Source organism: Galeopterus variegatus, unplaced genomic scaffold, assembly GCF_000696425.1.
Source record: "Galeopterus variegatus unplaced genomic scaffold, G_variegatus-3.0.2 Scaffold109, whole genome shotgun sequence".
NCBI classification, from domain to species: domain Eukaryota; kingdom Metazoa; phylum Chordata; class Mammalia; order Dermoptera; family Cynocephalidae; genus Galeopterus; species Galeopterus variegatus.
Genome location: NW_007726220.1, coordinates 818,154 through 835,311, shown reverse-complemented (window position 1 = coordinate 835,311; position 17,158 = coordinate 818,154). Strand labels below are relative to the sequence as shown.

Sequence of the window (17,158 nt, the reverse complement as noted above, 5' to 3'; positions counted from 1 at the left end):
AATCTAAACTGAACTGGGACTAAGACTCTCCCAGGCTCTGTTACATGTACAACTTAGCAGCTGGAGTAACACGAAGAAGCTATATTTACTCTCTTATGTCCCACCCTCCAACACATGTGCACAACACATTCATGGCTTTCCTACCTCACCAGCCTACATTAAATCTCAGCAGTCCAGGCACAAGTGCTTGGACAGAGGAGTCTCCATGAATTTCATGTTCTTGGATGAAAGAAGATGGGGGAGGCAAGAGATCCTGATTCTAGTCCTGGGTCTGCCACGAACTAGCTACATGACCTTAGGCAAATCACTGACTCTAGACCTCAGTTTTTTCATCTGTAAAATGAATCTGTGGGGAAGAAAGGATCTCATGCTCTCATTCAGAGATCTGGGCTGCTTACCTTGATCTGCCTACAGATGAGGTCTCTAGTTATGTTGACTTTTGCCATCTTCTCTTAATGGGTTCAACAGAAGGAAACTATAGAAGGATCTTCAGGACCCTTGAGCATTCCAGCCAAGCCCAGGTCCACAAGATACACATTTAATTACCTGGGGAAAAAACATCATCAAACCTTGGGGGATGCAAGAGGGTGACTTCAGAACACTGATTCCACCCCTAATATAGCCCACCAGCCCACCCAGTGAACTGGCTACTACCTGTGATTTATGGCACGGTAGCCCAGCCCTGCTCCACAGTATTAAAAGAACCTCTGGAATGGGTGTAAAGGGTGGGGAGGACAGTGACTCACAGACACAGGAAACACTGGAACAAACACTGAAGAAGTCATGTATGCTTCACAAGAAAATGGACTGGATTATTAGAATGAAGGAATCATACCCTGAAACTAAGAACAAGGCACACAGCTAGAAAGACATCGTCTCATTTGCTCAGTATGCATCTGTGGAGCCCATCTGAACTTTTAATTATGCTTCAAATCCCTGACCCTCAGCTTGGTTCTCCCTGAAACTAAATCAGTATCACAGACAGAACACTCAACACTGTAACAGATTCACAGAATCAAACGGAGAAATGGAAATTGTAATAGTGACCGTGTCCAAGACCCAACCCAACAAAGAAATCCTTTTCTTTCAGGCTTTTCGTGAAGCAACCTATTCCTATGTTATACAACTGTGACAGAAGGTCCAAGTAATACGATTTATGAGAATTTCCCATAAGAGAGCTCAAAATATAAGAAATAAAGTTTCATCCCCAAGTATATTCATCACAGATTTTATATCAGCAAAAATTCAAGCCACACGAGTTTCTAATAATAAAGGAATGGCTAAATAATGTATAGCCATATGATATTATACAGAGATCAAAAATGTTAATTATGAAAGAAAAATGCTTATGTCATATAACCTTTATATAACATGCTGCTTTTTCAATAAACACTATTATCACACCTATGTTTAAAAAAGGAAATGCATATTAATTTTGTAATCAGAAAAAAAATACCCTACTAGGTTTCAAAAGAAAGTTCTAGAAAAAGAAGAGAAAAAAAAAAAAAGGAAAAAGGAAAAAAAGGGGGGTGGGGGGAAGAAAAGTAAAATAAAAAGACAGAAAAAAGAAAAAGAAAGTTCTGCCTCCTGTTATCTCCACCTTGTGGTCCTGGTTCCACCTCAAGAGCCACACAGGTGAAGTCTTGTCTTTCTTCCCCCATGACGGCTCTTCATGCTGTGAAGATAGCTTTCAGGGCCCACCAGGCCTCCCTGCCAACGCTCCGAGATATCAGGACCTCCCGAGGCCACTTCTGGATCTCCCACCAGCTGGCCTCTGCAGATTCCTAGCACATCCTCCTGAAATCACACCTTCTCCACCTGATCTGCAAGTAGACTTCTTCCTTTCCTTTGGCAGTTAACCACAAAAAGGAAAGTCTACATCTAAACATTATGTTATTGCAGGTATTTTTTTCCTTTAGTATTAGTCACACAGTAGGACAATAAAAAAACTTGCTGCCAGGACCAGCCCGTGGCTCATTTGGGAGAGTCTGGTGCTGGTGACGCCAGGGCCACGGGTTCGGATCCCTATTTAGGGATGGCAGGTTAGCTCACTTGGGAGAGCGTGGTGCTGACAACACCAGGTCAAGGGTTAAGATCCCCTTACCGGTCAAAGAAAAAACTTGCTGCCAGATTATATGTTCCCATTCAGCCTAATTTCTTTGAGGCTAGTGCCTCTATGATCGATTTTGGGATCATAAGCTCTTAAAAGGGCAAGAACCTTCCCTTACAACATGGAAGCCATTCAGCATTGCATCTTTGGGAGCATTACTAGAGAAATATGGAAGTCACTGGCATTATTTAGGGTCACAAACCCTGTGAGCACCAAAAACATCCAGGAATACCATCTGAGAACAATTATAGTTTCATGATGGCTTTTCCAGGGGCCTTTGGCCATCAAATTAAAAATGTGAATTTGGGGGCTGACCGATTAGCTCAGTTAGAGCACAGCCTTCTAACACCAAAGTCGCAGGTTCAGATCCCCAGACTAGCCAGCTGCCTGCCCCCACCAATGTGAATTTGAACAAATTAATGTAAGGTAAACACTGGTCTGCAATTGTGTCTATAGCTCTGGTCTATGATATAATGGTCAAAGCCAAAGCAACAACAATATTCCTGCAATCACCAAAAATATGGGGTGAGGCTTATTATAATGGAAATAACACCAAAGCTTTGAGTGTATCTGTTACTAAATAAGACCAGTTGTGTGACCTTGCTCAAGTCTCTTTATCTCTCCTACTCTTGCACTCATTGCTGTGACTCATGGGCACTGGAAGCACCATAACAAACACTGCAGGGGCCAGGTATGCATCCCCAGAAAAAGGGTCATTACTTACCCCCAATACCCTTTTTCTCAGAGGATTGCTGTGGAGGTCAAGTGAAATAATGTAAGACAAAAGTTTTTGCTGGCTGGCCAGTTAGTTCACATGGTTACAGCAGGGTGTTGTAACACCAAGGTCAAGGGTTCGGATCCCTACACCAGCCAGCCACCAAAATTTTTTTTAAGAATATAAATGTTTTAATCTGCTAAGAAATAGAAAGTTGCCAAATTTTATGTACTTACTATGTGCCAGGTATTGTGCTAAGTGCTTTATATTCAGTCATCCATTTATTTACCTAAAAAATGAACACAAGAAGCTTCTACAATATTACAGGTACTGTTCCAGACCCAGGGGATACAGCAGTGAGCAGAAGAGGCAAGGTCCTTGCTCTCATGGTACATACACTTTAGCAGAAGGGGACAGACAATAAACAATGATACAAATAAGAAAATATACTGTAATGAAAAGTGCTACGATGACAATAAAACAAGCTGATACAAGAGTAAGTAGTTGGCTATTTTTAGATTTAAGGTCAAAGGAAATTTAGTGGACATTTCTGGAGTTTCATAGCTGCTCGGCATTTGGACCCTGTCTTATTCTGGGAATTTCCATTTAATGAGTCTGGTGGGAAGGAGAGCCCCTTCTCACTATGAATTGGGAACAGTGGTGATGGAGATTCTCTTTTTTTTTTTAAAAGATGACTGGTAAGGGGATCTCAACCCTTGGCTTGGTGTTGTCAGCACCACGCTCAGCCAGTGAGCCAACCAGCCATCCCTATATAGGATCCGAACACGTGGCCTTGTTGTTATCAGCACCACACTCTCCCAAGTGAGCCATGGGCCGGCCCTGAGATTCTCTTTTTTAAGCTCCCTTGCAGCTAAAGTGTGCACATATGGCCCAGTCTATGCTTACCAGACACATTACCCTGCACCTTGGATTGAGATTTAGTGTCGGGCCGGCCTGTGGCTCACTCGGGTGAGTGTGGTGCTGATAACACCAAGGCCACAGGTTCGGATCCCATACAGGGATGGCTGGTTAGCTCACTGAGTGAGCGTGGTGCTGACAACACCAAGTCAAGGGTTAAGATCCCCTTACCGGTCATCTTTTGAAAAAAGGAAAAAAAAAAGAGAGAGAGATTTAGTGTCACAGAGTCAGAGGACCACAGAGAGTCCATGCTAGGGTGTAGCAAGGGGTGCCACAGTGCCATTAAGGTCCAGAGCAGCTGGTGGAAGTGGTGTAAGCAGTAATGGAGCATTGTCATCTCTGGACTGGTTCTGTAAACGATTTTGGTTGTGGGTCCCAGGTGTTGCCTAGTTTCTCTTGTTCTAGCCCATTCTTCAAGCCTGGCTCTTTGGCCTTCCCTAATGTTTTGTGAGTTTCCTTAATATCCTTTCAATAATCAGCCAGAGTTAGTTTTTGTTGCTTAGAGCTACAAATCCTGCCTGATACAGAGGGGTCTCTGAGAAGATACCATTTAAGCTAAAACAAGAATGACAAGAAGCAGCAAAGAACTGGGGGAAGACATTTCTGGGGAGAGAGTGCTAAGGCTGTAGAGGAAAAGTGGTTAAAAAATCTTGTATGGTAGATGCTACTACTACCATCATTTTACAGATAAGGAAATAGATTCACAGACATGAAACAATTTATAAAATGTCATACAGCTAATAAACTAGAGCTGGAGTAGGGACTCAAACCCAGGACTGTATGATTCCAAAGTCCATGCTCTTAACCACTATGGCATGTAATTTCCTAGAATAACAATCACTATGAGAATCCACCAAAAGAGCCAACTAAATTGCCACTACTCATTAATCTTCTTAAAATGTTAACTGAGCATTTACCAAATACCAAACACTGTGCTAGATGTGGGGAAATACTGAGGTGAAAGACATAGTACCTATACTAAGAGAGCTCAGAATCAAAGGTAAGGGGCTTTAGCTAAGATTGGTGTGTGGCTTGGAAATACTAAAAGGAACAAGAGAGGAAAAAGAGATAACAGAAAAGTAGGAAGCCACAATTCAAGTAAATGGTAAAGTGGAAATTGGTATTTAAAACAATATCAGCGCCGGCCTGTGGCTCACTCGGGAGAGTGTGGTGCTGATAACACCAAGGCCACGGGTTCGGATCCCATATAGGTATGGCTGGTTTGCTCACTGGGTGAGCGTGGTGCTGACAAGACCAAGTCAAGGGCTAAGATACCCTTACCGGTCATCTTTTGAAAAAAAAAAAAAAAAACAATATCAGACTGGTAGGAAGAGGTTTAAAAAACCAAATGTCAAATTTAATACAACTAACGCCTAGCTAGCACTTTTTTTTTTTCCTTTTTGTCTTTTTCGTGACCGGTAACGGGATTGCAACCCTCGGTGTCGCGCCCGTACCGTGACTGGCAACGGGATTGCAACCCTCAGTGTCGCACCCGGCAACGGGATTGCAACCCTCAGTGTCATGCCCGCACCGTGCTCAGCCAGTGAGCAGACCGGTCTCTATATGGGATCCGAACCCTCGGCAGGAGCGCCGCCGTGCTCCCAAGCGCCGCACTCAACCGAGTGCGCCACCGGGCCGGCCCCCTAGTTAGCACTTTGATGAATATTACTGCTCCCATCCTGAGAAGGAATGATAGCTTACTGGCAGATAGTTCATCCTGGAGCATGGCCTACCTTCTCCCCTCTCAAGGAAACAGAGACTCAGTGCCTTTCCACATACTTTTACAGGCAGACAAGCATAACTGAAAATACTTCTAAGTAGAGATTATTTAAAAGGTTCACATCAAGAGGGAAATGCCCTTAAATCTACTAAGAGGTATAACTAGTTTCATACTTCAGTCCAAAAGTCTCTCAAACACAAATAATCAGATCAATAAATCAATAGTTGAAGATGAGGAGATCTAATCATGGTCAAATTTAAAAAGCATTATTTTGAGGGCTCTGAAATAGTCAAGGACTCAGATATGGAGTGATATGCATGAGAGATCTGGAATTAACATAAGGAAGTTACATATAAGATTAAACACTACAAAAGGCTACATCAAGGGGATTTCTATCTCTGATGCAGTATGCAAATAACATAATATTCAGTTCTACCAAGAGACAAAAAGGCTGAAATTAGTGACTTCAAGAAAATACAACAGAGAACAAGCCAGACACAGACCCTCCTCTTCAAGAGCACACAATATAGTTGAACTTAATTGAATATCAGTTGTACCAAAGCCATTGTAATCAGAGCACCACAGAGGGACTGAGAAAGGGAAACTTAACTGAATGACCAAAAACAATAGCTAGGAAAGTAAATTCAGAATGAATAACAGGGGCTGGCTGGTCAGCTCAGTTGGTTAGAGAATGGTGCTGATTACACCAAGGTCCAGGGTTCAATCTCTGTACTGGCCAGCTACCAGAAAAACAAAAACAGAAGGAACAACTTGGAATAATATATTATTAAATCTTGCTTATACTCATTTATTCATACATCTTAGAAGAAAGCACAAAAATGACAGTGGAAGAAACAAACTAAACATAGGAGGATAGAGTGAGAAAGACAACTTGGAAATCACTAATGGAAAATGGGGACTATAACAGGTCACAAATAACTTTTAATGTGTATTCTCCATTTTAAGAACACAGTTAACTTAATATACCCTGATTTTCACACTTAAAGCTCTAATAACTGAGGGATAATTTGTTTGCAGAATATGAAATCTCAACAAAAACTTTCTCTAGCTAGAGAACAAAAGTTTAAGAATGTAATTTAGGATATTGCAGATCAGCTATAGTAGATATTCAGTGAAAAAGAGGAAGAAAGAAGCTGATTTCTGGGACCTGGGAATACGAAAAATATAAAAATACCTAAGGCACAGAAGAGAACATATGAACATAATGTTATAAAGAAAATATGAGCTGCTATGCAGATGTTATACCTCCCAAAAGGTATTCTATTCCTGGAGCTCTAAAATGCCTAGCAGATTACCACTTAACCCCATCCCTTCCACAAACTTTTAACTTAGGCTCCTGGGAAAGTTTCTTCTATGTGCATATCTCTGCTATTATAAAGGAAGCTAATAAGAAAATGAAATTAAATTAACAGCTCCATTTGGAGAAATTCTTCTAACAATGTAGAGTACCAGTAATATAACAGCCTGAGGTTAACAAGCCTTAGAACAAAGTACATCTAGGAAGATTACTCATCTGGAACAAAGGATTGAATGGTAGTATCCAAACATGAGGAACCACCCATTTCATGTGTACCATAGTCCTTGGTTAGCTCTGGATAATGTAGCAGAAAGAGAAGTAGACTTAAAATACTTAGGCATGTAGGCCTGAATTCCAGCTCCCTCAATGTGCCAATTAGTACCTACTTAGGCAAGTTACTTAACCTGAGTTTTAATTTCCTCATTTGTAAAGTAGGGATGCTCATACCTACTTCAGTGGGTTGTTGTGAGGAATAAATGATAAAATATGTATGAAAGTACATAAAAGTACACAGATCACGGTAAGTGTTCAACAGATGTTAGCCAAATTTGAATTCTACTAAAACCCGGTAACTCCTGTTATATATGTCCAGTAGCATGAGTTTCAACATTTCTCCCTTATTTCCCCATCAGAGAAGAAGATTCCATTGTAGGATTGGTGTGGGAACAGAGAGTAGAATGTCTTTATCATCTCTGTTAGTTTTCAAATGTAAGATCAGAATGAAAAGCATGACTTTGTTAAAAACAAAGGAATTATACACAAAAGTCCGAGCAAGAATGTTTATAGCAGCATTATTCATAACAGCCAAAAGGTAGAACAACTCAAGCATCCATCAACTGATAAGTGGATAAACAAAATGTGGTACATCCACACAACATAATATTATTTGGGCATAAAAAGGAATGAAGTACTGATACATGCAACAACATAGATGACCTTTAAAAACATTATGCTAAGTGATAGAAGCTTACATATTATATAATTCCATTTACATGAAATGTTTAGAATAGGCAAATCTACAGAAATAGAAAGATTAATGGTTGCTTAGGGCTGGAGGGGATGGGGGGATAGAGGAGTGACAGCCAAAGGCTATGAGTTTCTTTTCATTTTCAACTGAAGTGAAATTTGTATAACATAATTAATAATTTTAAAGTATAAATTCAGTGGTATTTAATACATTCACAACGTGCAACCACCATCTATAGCTAGTTCCAAAATATTTCCATCACCCCAAAAGAAAACCCCATACTCATTCAGTAGTCAGTCCCCATTCCCTCCTCTCCCCAGCACCTGTAATCACCAATTTGCTGTCTCTCTACGGATTTACCTATTCTACATATTTCACTGAAATGGAATCCTAAAATATGTCACCTTTTTGTCTGTCTTCTTTCACTAAGCATAGTGTTTTTGAGGTTCATACATGTTGTAGTATCAGAACTTCATTTCTTTTTATGGCTGAATACTATTCCATTGTATAGATATACCACATAGTGTTCCCCCACAAGCTGTTGTGAATAGTGCTGCTACAAACATTTGTTTATGAATATCTGTTTGAGTACCTGTTTTCAGTTCTTTTGATTATATACCCAGGAGTGGAATTGTGGGTCATATGGTAATTCTGTTTAACTTTTTGAGGAATCGCCAAACTATTTCCCACAGTGACTGCCCCATTTTACATTCTCACCAGCAATGTATGAGGCTTCCAATTTCTCTACACCCTTGCCAACACTTACTTTCTGTTTTTTGTTTTTAGTTTATTATTTTTTTTAAATAATAGCCAGTCTACTGGATATAAAGTGGTATCTCACTGTGGTAGAGAGTTTCTTTCGGAAGTGATGAAAATGTTCTTAACACAACTGTGGTAATTGTTGCACACATCTGTGAGTAGCTAAAAACCACTGAATAGCACACCTTAAATGGGTGAATGGTGTGGTATGTCAATTACATCACAATAAAGTTGTTAGATTAAAAAAAAAAAAAAGCAAAAATGAAGGAACTAATAATACAGGCAACAACACGAATAAATCTCACAGATTTTGAGTGACAGAAGCCACACATAAAAGAGTATATACTATATGATTCCAACTACGTAAAGTTTAGAGCAGGCAAAACTACAGTGGGGAAAAAAAAAATTACAAGTTTTGCCTGGGGGCTTGGGGATTGATAAGGAAAGGACACCTGAGAACTCTCTAGAGTGACAGAAAGGTTCCATATATTGATTAAAGTATGGGCTACATGAGTATATCTATTCATCAAAACTATACAATCAAGATTAGTACACTTTGATATTTGTAAATTTTACCTAAAAAATAGAATGGGGGTGAAATGTGGGGGGACGCGAGGGAGGGGGGGTGTAGACGAAACAAGAATGGCAGAATGTTGATAGTTGTTAAATAGGTTGATGGGTGCATGGGGGTTCATTATTCTGTTTTATTCTGTTACTTTGCATATATTTGGAATTCTTCATAACAAATCTTTCTTTTCTATTATAGAGTCATTCAAAACATGAAAGATAACTAATGTAAAATCACTAACCATATATAGTTAACAAGACACATACATGGCCATCCCCATCTTTGAGGGGAAAAAAAGACAGATCAAAAAGTGTACATATTTATGGACTATAACTGGAAGTATATGCACCAAAAATGTTAGCCAGTGGTCACCTCTCTGGTAGGAAGACAGATGATATTTTTTTCTTTCTGTTCCTGATTATTTTCCAAATATTCTATAGTAAACATTTATTGTTCTTATAATAATATAGAAATAGCAATTAGGAACCAGATTTGGATTTAAAGAAACTTGAGTTTCAATCTGGCCCTGCTACTTACCAGGCTGTGTGATCTTGGGTAAAATTATTTACCCTCTTAAAGCCCCTATTTTTTTTCACCTGTAGGTATGTATATGTTATATTATCTATCTCATAGGGCTACTGGGAATATTAAATATGGAAATGCATTGTACAACACTTAGACCACTGCCTCAAGAAGTACTCAAGAAACACTGGCCATTTCTTCATCTGTTACACAGAGATAATAGTACCTACCCCACAAGGCTGCTTGTGATGATTATGTCAGATAAATGGCATGCTATATATTCTAAGAGTGAGTGACAGTATTGTTTGCAAAAGAAAAATCATTTAAGAAAAGCCCCACCTCAGAAAATTAAACACAGAGTTAACATATGACCCAGTGACTCTACTCCTAGGCATATACCCAAGAGAACTGAAAACATATGTCCACACAAAAACTTGTACATGAAGGTTCATTGCAGCATTATTTATAACAGCCTAAAAGTAGAAACAACCCAAATGTCCATCAACTGATGAATGAATAAATATGATGCGGCATATCCATATAATGGAATATTATTCAGCCATAAAAAAGAATGAATTACTGATTCGTACTACAACATGGATGAAACTTGAAACCATTATGCTAAATGAAGGAAGCTAGTCATAAAAGACCACATATTACGTGATTCCGTTTATATGAAATGTCAAAAACAGGAAAACCTAAAGAGACAGAAAGTAGATTAGTGGTTACCTAGGGCTAAGGGAGGAGTTGAGAGTTATGGGGGGTGAAAGAGGGTGGGTGGTGATAGCTCAAGGGTATGTGTTTCTTTTTTAGGAGATGAAAATGTTTTGGAATTAGAGAGTGGTGATGGTTGCACAAGTTTGTGACTATATTAAAAACTGATTAATTGTATTTTAAAAAACAGATTTTATGATAGGTGAATTATAAATATAATTCAATTATAAAGAAGTAAGACAGAAAAGCCCCCAAACCCTTTCTTCTTCTCTGTACTTCAAAATCACAACTTATGAAGAGAAAATTTCATTCTTACCCTTTCTTTCATCTGTCTCCTACCTTGAATTGTGGTTATGTGGCTTCTCTTCCTTAAAAGACTAAAAGCATCCTGAGAGCCAGCTCTTCGTCTGATTCATCTACTGGGTCTCTAGGCTTCCCAGGAGTGATGTGAGCTTAGCAGGTGTCAATAAATACTTGCTGAATGAATAATAGCATGACTACCTTGTATACATACAATGGTTTATACCTGTCAAAGTGTTTTTGTTCATGCTTTTAATTTGAACTTCACAAGAATCCGCTGAGGAAGCTAGAAAGCTATTACTATCCCCATTAAACAAAAAAGAACTGAAGCACAACACTACATAGTACTGAGGAAGAAGCGCTGGACTGAGATCTAGGGTCTTTTGCTCCAGGCCAGCCTCTGCCTTTACCTGGTTGTATGAGTCTGAGTGAGACATTTCACTTTCTCAGTCTACTTCTCCATCTGTAAAATAAGAGGTGGACTCTGAGATGAGCTACAATGACAGTGTCCTATGATTCTAAGGAGACACTGCTAGTTAGCAGCACACCAGAGATGGAAACTAAATCATTTGTGTCCTCTTTCCTCTGGACATGCTGCCTCCCACAGCAGGAAGGTACCACCAGCCAGGCTGACAACTGTCCCCCTTTCAAAATTCTAAATTACGCAAAAGATAGATACGAATTTCCTTTTACTCTGTTTGTGGTGGTTTTCCTACTGGAGCAATCCTACAGAAAAGAACAAGAATGCAACAAACTGAGAACTGAGCTTCACTTTTAGGGCCGGCCCATGGCTCACTTGGGAGAGTGTGGTGCTGATAACACGAAGGCCACAGGTTCGGATCCCTACATAGGGATGGCCGGTTAGCTCACTTGGGAAAGCATGGTGCTGACAACACCAAGTTAAGGGTTAAGATCCCCTTACTGATCATCTTTTCTAAAAAAAGTAATAATAATTAAAAAAAAAAAAAAGAACTGAGCTGCACTTTCAATTCATAGGCAGTAACATAATAAAATGAAAAGTTGGGTTGTGGAATCTAACAGACCTAAGGTTCAAATCCCAGCTCTGCCACCTATTTTCTGTGTGACTTATCATTTTTAAACCTCAATTTCCTAATCTGATAATACCTGTCTTTTAAGGTGATGAGGAATGGAACAGCACACATGTAAAATGCCTGACACTGAGCCTGGTACATAATAACATTCATCAAACATTCTAAACATTTTACAAATGTTATCTCACAGACTCCTCATAACAACTGTGTGAGACAGATACTATTATCCTCATTTTACAGATGCAGGATTTGAGGCACAGAAAAGTTAATTTGCCAAAGTCACACAGTTATTAAATGGAGAGTCAATCTAGACAGCCTGATGCCAGGGCCCAGGCCATTTGCCACTAAAAAGTAATTACTATTACTATCTTTAACCAGACCATGTCCAAGCAGTCTTGCCTAAAAGAAACTCTTACCATTCCTCAGGGTTAAGCTAAGGAATCAAAATTGCCTTGACTCTCCTGATCTTAAACACAAATTTAAAGAGTGCCACTTGAGGGTCATGGGGTAAGCTGGCGCAAAGACAATGTTGGGGAAAGGTGTGGCTGATGGGACAGCCCCATCAGCAAAGCATCTATGGAAAAGTTATTTGCCATCTTTGAGGCTCCTGGCTCAAATAATCCCATATGGGACTGACTGATGCTTTCTCTGTGGAAGTACATCCTGAGAAATGTTTCACTTTCTAGGAGGCTTTGGATGAAAACTCACCATGACATCTTCTCTGTTTGAATGAACTCTATATTGCCATTTGAGCTTTGTGAAATTTTTTCCTGAATGTTTTCAGAACTTTGCTTTTCGGGTTATAGCTAATTTTTCCGCTTTCTCCTAGGACCACAATTTCCTTAAGGCAGTGTAAGGGAACAGAAAGAGACAAGGGAACATATTTTCATACTGCTGTCCTCTCTCACTATTTGATAGCATCCTGAGTCTTGGATTTTGCCTTTAACTTGCATCTTTCCGAATCCTGTCATAATTCAATATACCTCTCATTGGGAAGCCTTTCAAGTTTTACCCTCTAACTCTACCCCTAGCAGAAAAGTCAAGGAAAACTAAGGCAATCAATTTGGAAGTACTCCCTTTCAATTTGGAAGTACTCCCTTTCTAACTCAGTCGCAGCTGTGCAACATCCAAACATGTGACTCAGGAGGGAACCAGGTAAGCCATCAACCTACAAACACTCAGGCCTCAACTAACAAAGCTCCCTGACCAGGTATGCTTGGCTCCCATTCTGAGAAAGGTTCTGAAAGGTTCAGGGATAAGCATTTATACTTTCTGAAAATAGAATCTGCGGGTTATAAATAAGGAAAAAATTTTACCAGTGTCCTAATCCTAACACTGCCTTCGAGAACCCCCTGGATAGCTAGCTCCCTGGGTGAGGTCTGATTCTGCTCCCTGCTCTCCGCCCCAAGAAAATTGGGTTAATACCTCCCCGGATGGCTACAGGGAGGATTAAGGATCATTATTCTTGGCATCTAGCTCTGTCACAGCTCTAGCAGTTGTGACCCTGTTCATCCTAAAAGAAGATATTAAATATAAAAATGCAAATGGTGACCCCTGAGCAGTGTCTCAGAATTTTCTTTGCCCTGGGCCTCTGACACTACCTCCTGTACTCTGACCTGTTGGCTGCATCCTCCCCTTATTCAGGCTTCAAGTTGTTAAGTATTAGTCACTAATACCACAAAGCCCTTCGAGGAGTCAGCAGCTATTACTAACAGCACAAAGAATAACTCTCAGGGTTTCATTCAGGCCTGAATTCACCCTGAGGAAGCCAAGGAGTTGTACTCCTTTATCCTCAAGCCCTAGCTCTCGAGGGTTATCAGTGAAGTCTCATGAAAAGCATCCATTATGTCATTTTGTCCTCATAAACCCACTATAAGCTAGGCACTGTCATAAGCATCATTTTACAGATGAGGAAACTGTAGTTCAGAGAGGATATGTGATTTATCCCAGGTCACACAGCTAAGAAGGGGCAGACATGGGTTCAGATGTCAGCCCTATCACTACTAGCTGTGTAACGTCCAGCATATTTCTTAACTTTCTCATTTCCTCATTTGTAAGGTGGAGATCATACCCACCTTATAATGGATTTCTGAGGATTAAATGAGGTACTGCAGAAGCATCTAGCAAGTGCCTGGTACATAGTAAGTACATAATATATATTAGTTGTTTTTTTTTTTTACAGATCAAAGACAGGTAGTTTGATATCATTTTCACAGAATCACAGAGTTTAAAATACTGAAAGATCACTTAGTTTAATTACCTGCAGAAGTATGAACCCCTCTATCACATCCTTGATAAAAACTGGCAAAACTCTGTTTGAATACCTCCAGTGATGGGTAACTCACTCCCTCACAAGGCTGCCCATTTTGTTTTTAGAAAGTCAAATTCTCTCCTATCAAACCAAATTTTACCCTCTTGGAATTTCTCTTTTAATCCTAGGGCAGCCTTCTAGAATCACACAGAGAAAGTCCAGTTCCCTTTCCCCATGACAATTCTTCAGGTATTTGAAGGCAAGAATCATGTTCCCCAAGGCTCTTAGGCTTGGTCCTTTCAGCTTTTCCTCATATGTCACAGTCCCAGAGGCAGCTCAATATCACAGAGCAGACAGACATCAGTATGAATTCCAATCCTTTCTCTTACTACCTGTGTGACCTTAAGCAAGTTACTTAACTTCTCTGAACCTGTTTCTTCATCTGTATGATAGGGGAAATGATTCTCACCTCACAAGACAGTCATGAGGGTTAAATTAGATAAAGTAAGAACACTACCTAGCACCAAGCCCAACATATACCAGACCCTCAATAAATGTTAAATCACTTTTTAGGATATATTCCAACTGGTAAATATCTCTGAGTAAATTAGCCAGAATTAAACATAACACTAATGGACCAGTTTCTGGTGGCAACTGCCAGGCCTTGGCTAAGAAGAAAGCACAGCCCAAGGATTCTGTAGGTCCATCAATATGCAATGGCAGCTCAAAGATGCAGCAGAAGATCTGGAAAGGTAAGGATGAAAGAAGAAAGGAAAAAGGACAGACCATTAAACCAGTGACATAAACAAAAAGCTAGTATCACCATATTACATGTTGTCTATGACCCTCTCTCTGAGACTCAGGACTGCACATGTGAGCCATATTCCCTAATTTAAAAAGAGAAAAAAAATAAAAACAATTGAACAAGTCAAGAGTCTGGATCTTCCGCAGCAATTGGCCCTCAAGATCCACAGATGCCTGGCAGCGGGCTTCAAGATCTTCAGTTGTGTCCTTCTAGATCCTGAAGTCCAGGTATGTGAAAACACTCTACAAAGGATGCCCAATGAATCAATACTGAATTCCTTGCAGCTAGACAAATTGCCAATTGTGTCACAACTCTAAAACTCAAAACTGGCAAACCGTCATTAACACCATCATCATAATCGTTACCCAAATTCTCTCCTTCTCTCAGTGACAGTCAAGGAAGGTGTCCCAGGCCGAAATATGGATTGTTGCTCAATTATTCTGCAGAGTTGATCCAAAAGCACTGATCTGTTTCTACAATTCAGATGTGTCTTGAACATAAGCACCCCAAATAGTTCAAAAGAGGAAAGGATAGTAGGACCCTAGATTTAAAGCAGCATGATCACAAAATATGATAGGAAAGGTTGTTTTCTGCCAATGAAATACAACAACCTACAATAAAGAAATCCATTGTTAGTCCCAGATTCAGCCCAAAGGAGCCCCACTAGTTGCTCCCTGGTCTGTAACAGAGGATCTGGCTATTTTACTCAACGGCAAAGATTCCATTCAATTCCTCTAAAGATATGAGTTACAAGGAAGAATAAGCCAGAACTCAAATCAGAAAATGCCTTACGTAGTTCATTCACCATAGTGAGCAGAGACTGGCCACTCAAGGACTCTAAGGTACAGTAAAGCTTAGTGCAGACCAGTGGGCATACCTGTGCCCTGGGTGAGGATTTCTTAACGTCTTTGAGTCAGAAGATACCCTTAGAATAGTTTTCTCCTCAAAACTGTTTCAGGCTTTGTTAAAAAGTGGACACTTAACTGCCCCTTTACCCGGATCATCCACCCCATCCTTGGAAAGACTGCGGAAGCTGCAGTCCCCTTATCAGGCTTCTAAACTCATCAACTTGAGAGGAAAACTTTAAAGTTGCTCAGAAGGTTAAAGAAAGTCACAGAAGAAAAGAACTTTGGGGGAAACAGTCAAATTAGGCTGTTAGCAGTCATAAGTCCCAATACCTCCTCTCTAGAAACCCTGGTAGTACACCTGCTGGGGAGACAGCATCTTTGCCGTTGAGTAAAATAGCCAGAGGGCACCAAGCAAATTCAACCCGGTTGGCAAGAGGGCGTCCCACTGCAGCTTTCAGCAACAAGAATTGGATCCTGCTGGTTCGAAGCCTCTCTTCTATCTCCTCACTTCCTATTTAGCCTTTGAAGACGGTACTGAATAGACCATTCCCAAGTATAGGCCCTTTGTACCGGGCGCTACTGTCACCTGGTGGAAACACCTTGGCAGAGTTCAGTTTGGTGCCTGGATAGGCCACTGAAGGCATCTGCGACTGCCAGAAGCTTAGACGGACACATAAAGAGAAAGAGAGAGAGGAAACTAAGAGAGCAGGTCAGGTCAGCGTTGCCCTCCCGGCACTTCCACCTGCCCCCTTCTTCCTGAGACCCGCGCCAGATCAGATGTCAAACAAAAACTCCGCAAAAAAGTCCCGGGATGGGACGACTTCCACCTCTCCCCCGGCAGAGCCTCCCGGGACTCCCAAAGCCTTCCCCCAACGTCCCGGCCAGCCCTCCACCCCCACACTGCCCTCGGCTCACCCTGCCCACTGCCCCAGAGAGGCCTGTCCCCTCTCGGGACACCCAGGGGCCCCGAGGCGAGCGGGTTCAGGCCCCCAGGCCGGCATGGCTGGAGCCGGCCCAAAGCAGGCGGCCCGTGTCCCGAGGCTGCAGGAGCCGGTCCCTGCCTCGGCGCCCGCGGAGGGCAAGGGGCGGCGCGACCGTACCTGTCAGGTCTCTTCCCCAGACCAGCAGCGGCGCAACTTCAGGAGCCCATGTCCGTCCGGGGGGCCCGGCCCCTCTCCCGGGAGGGGGGGCGCGGATCCCGGGGAGAGGGCTGGGGGACCCGGGCAGCTCTAGCCCCTTCCCATGCTCCCCGCCCGGCGCCTGGCCGGGGCCGGACAGCGCCTCCGCCCGCCCCTGCGCACCGCCTCACACCCGCGCTCACACACACTCACACTCCCTCGCGCGCTCTCACACACGCACTCCCCTCCCTCCTCCTCTGTTTATCTCCTCCAGCTGTCTGGGGACCCAGGAGAAGCCCTGCACTGCGCCTGCGCCACGCAGTCTCCGCCCCCGCCCCGCGTCTCACAGCCGGCGGCTACGCTACGGAGCCAGCGCCGGTCTGTTTCCAGAATGGCTAGCCGGGCCCCCCCGGTCTCTCCGCGCCGGGTCAACGTCTGCTGCCGGCGGCGCCTACTAACCTGCTAGTGGGGGA

General features: G+C 41.8%; 1 protein-coding gene across 1 annotated transcript in view; it reads right to left on the bottom strand.

The window, feature by feature from the left end:
• WDTC1 (WD and tetratricopeptide repeats 1) overlaps nt 1–16,894 on the bottom strand; it is a 60,627-nt gene extending 43,733 nt beyond the window's left edge. Inside the window, exons 1-2 of the mRNA XM_008586296.1 lie at nt 16,668–16,894; nt 399–546 (exon numbers count right to left, since the gene is read on the bottom strand). Of these exons, the coding sequence (XP_008584518.1) occupies nt 399–446 (48 nt within the window). The 5' untranslated portion in view covers nt 447–546; nt 16,668–16,894. The remainder of the gene's footprint in view (nt 1–398; nt 547–16,667) is intronic.
• Between the last annotated feature and the right edge of the window lie 264 nt (nt 16,895–17,158).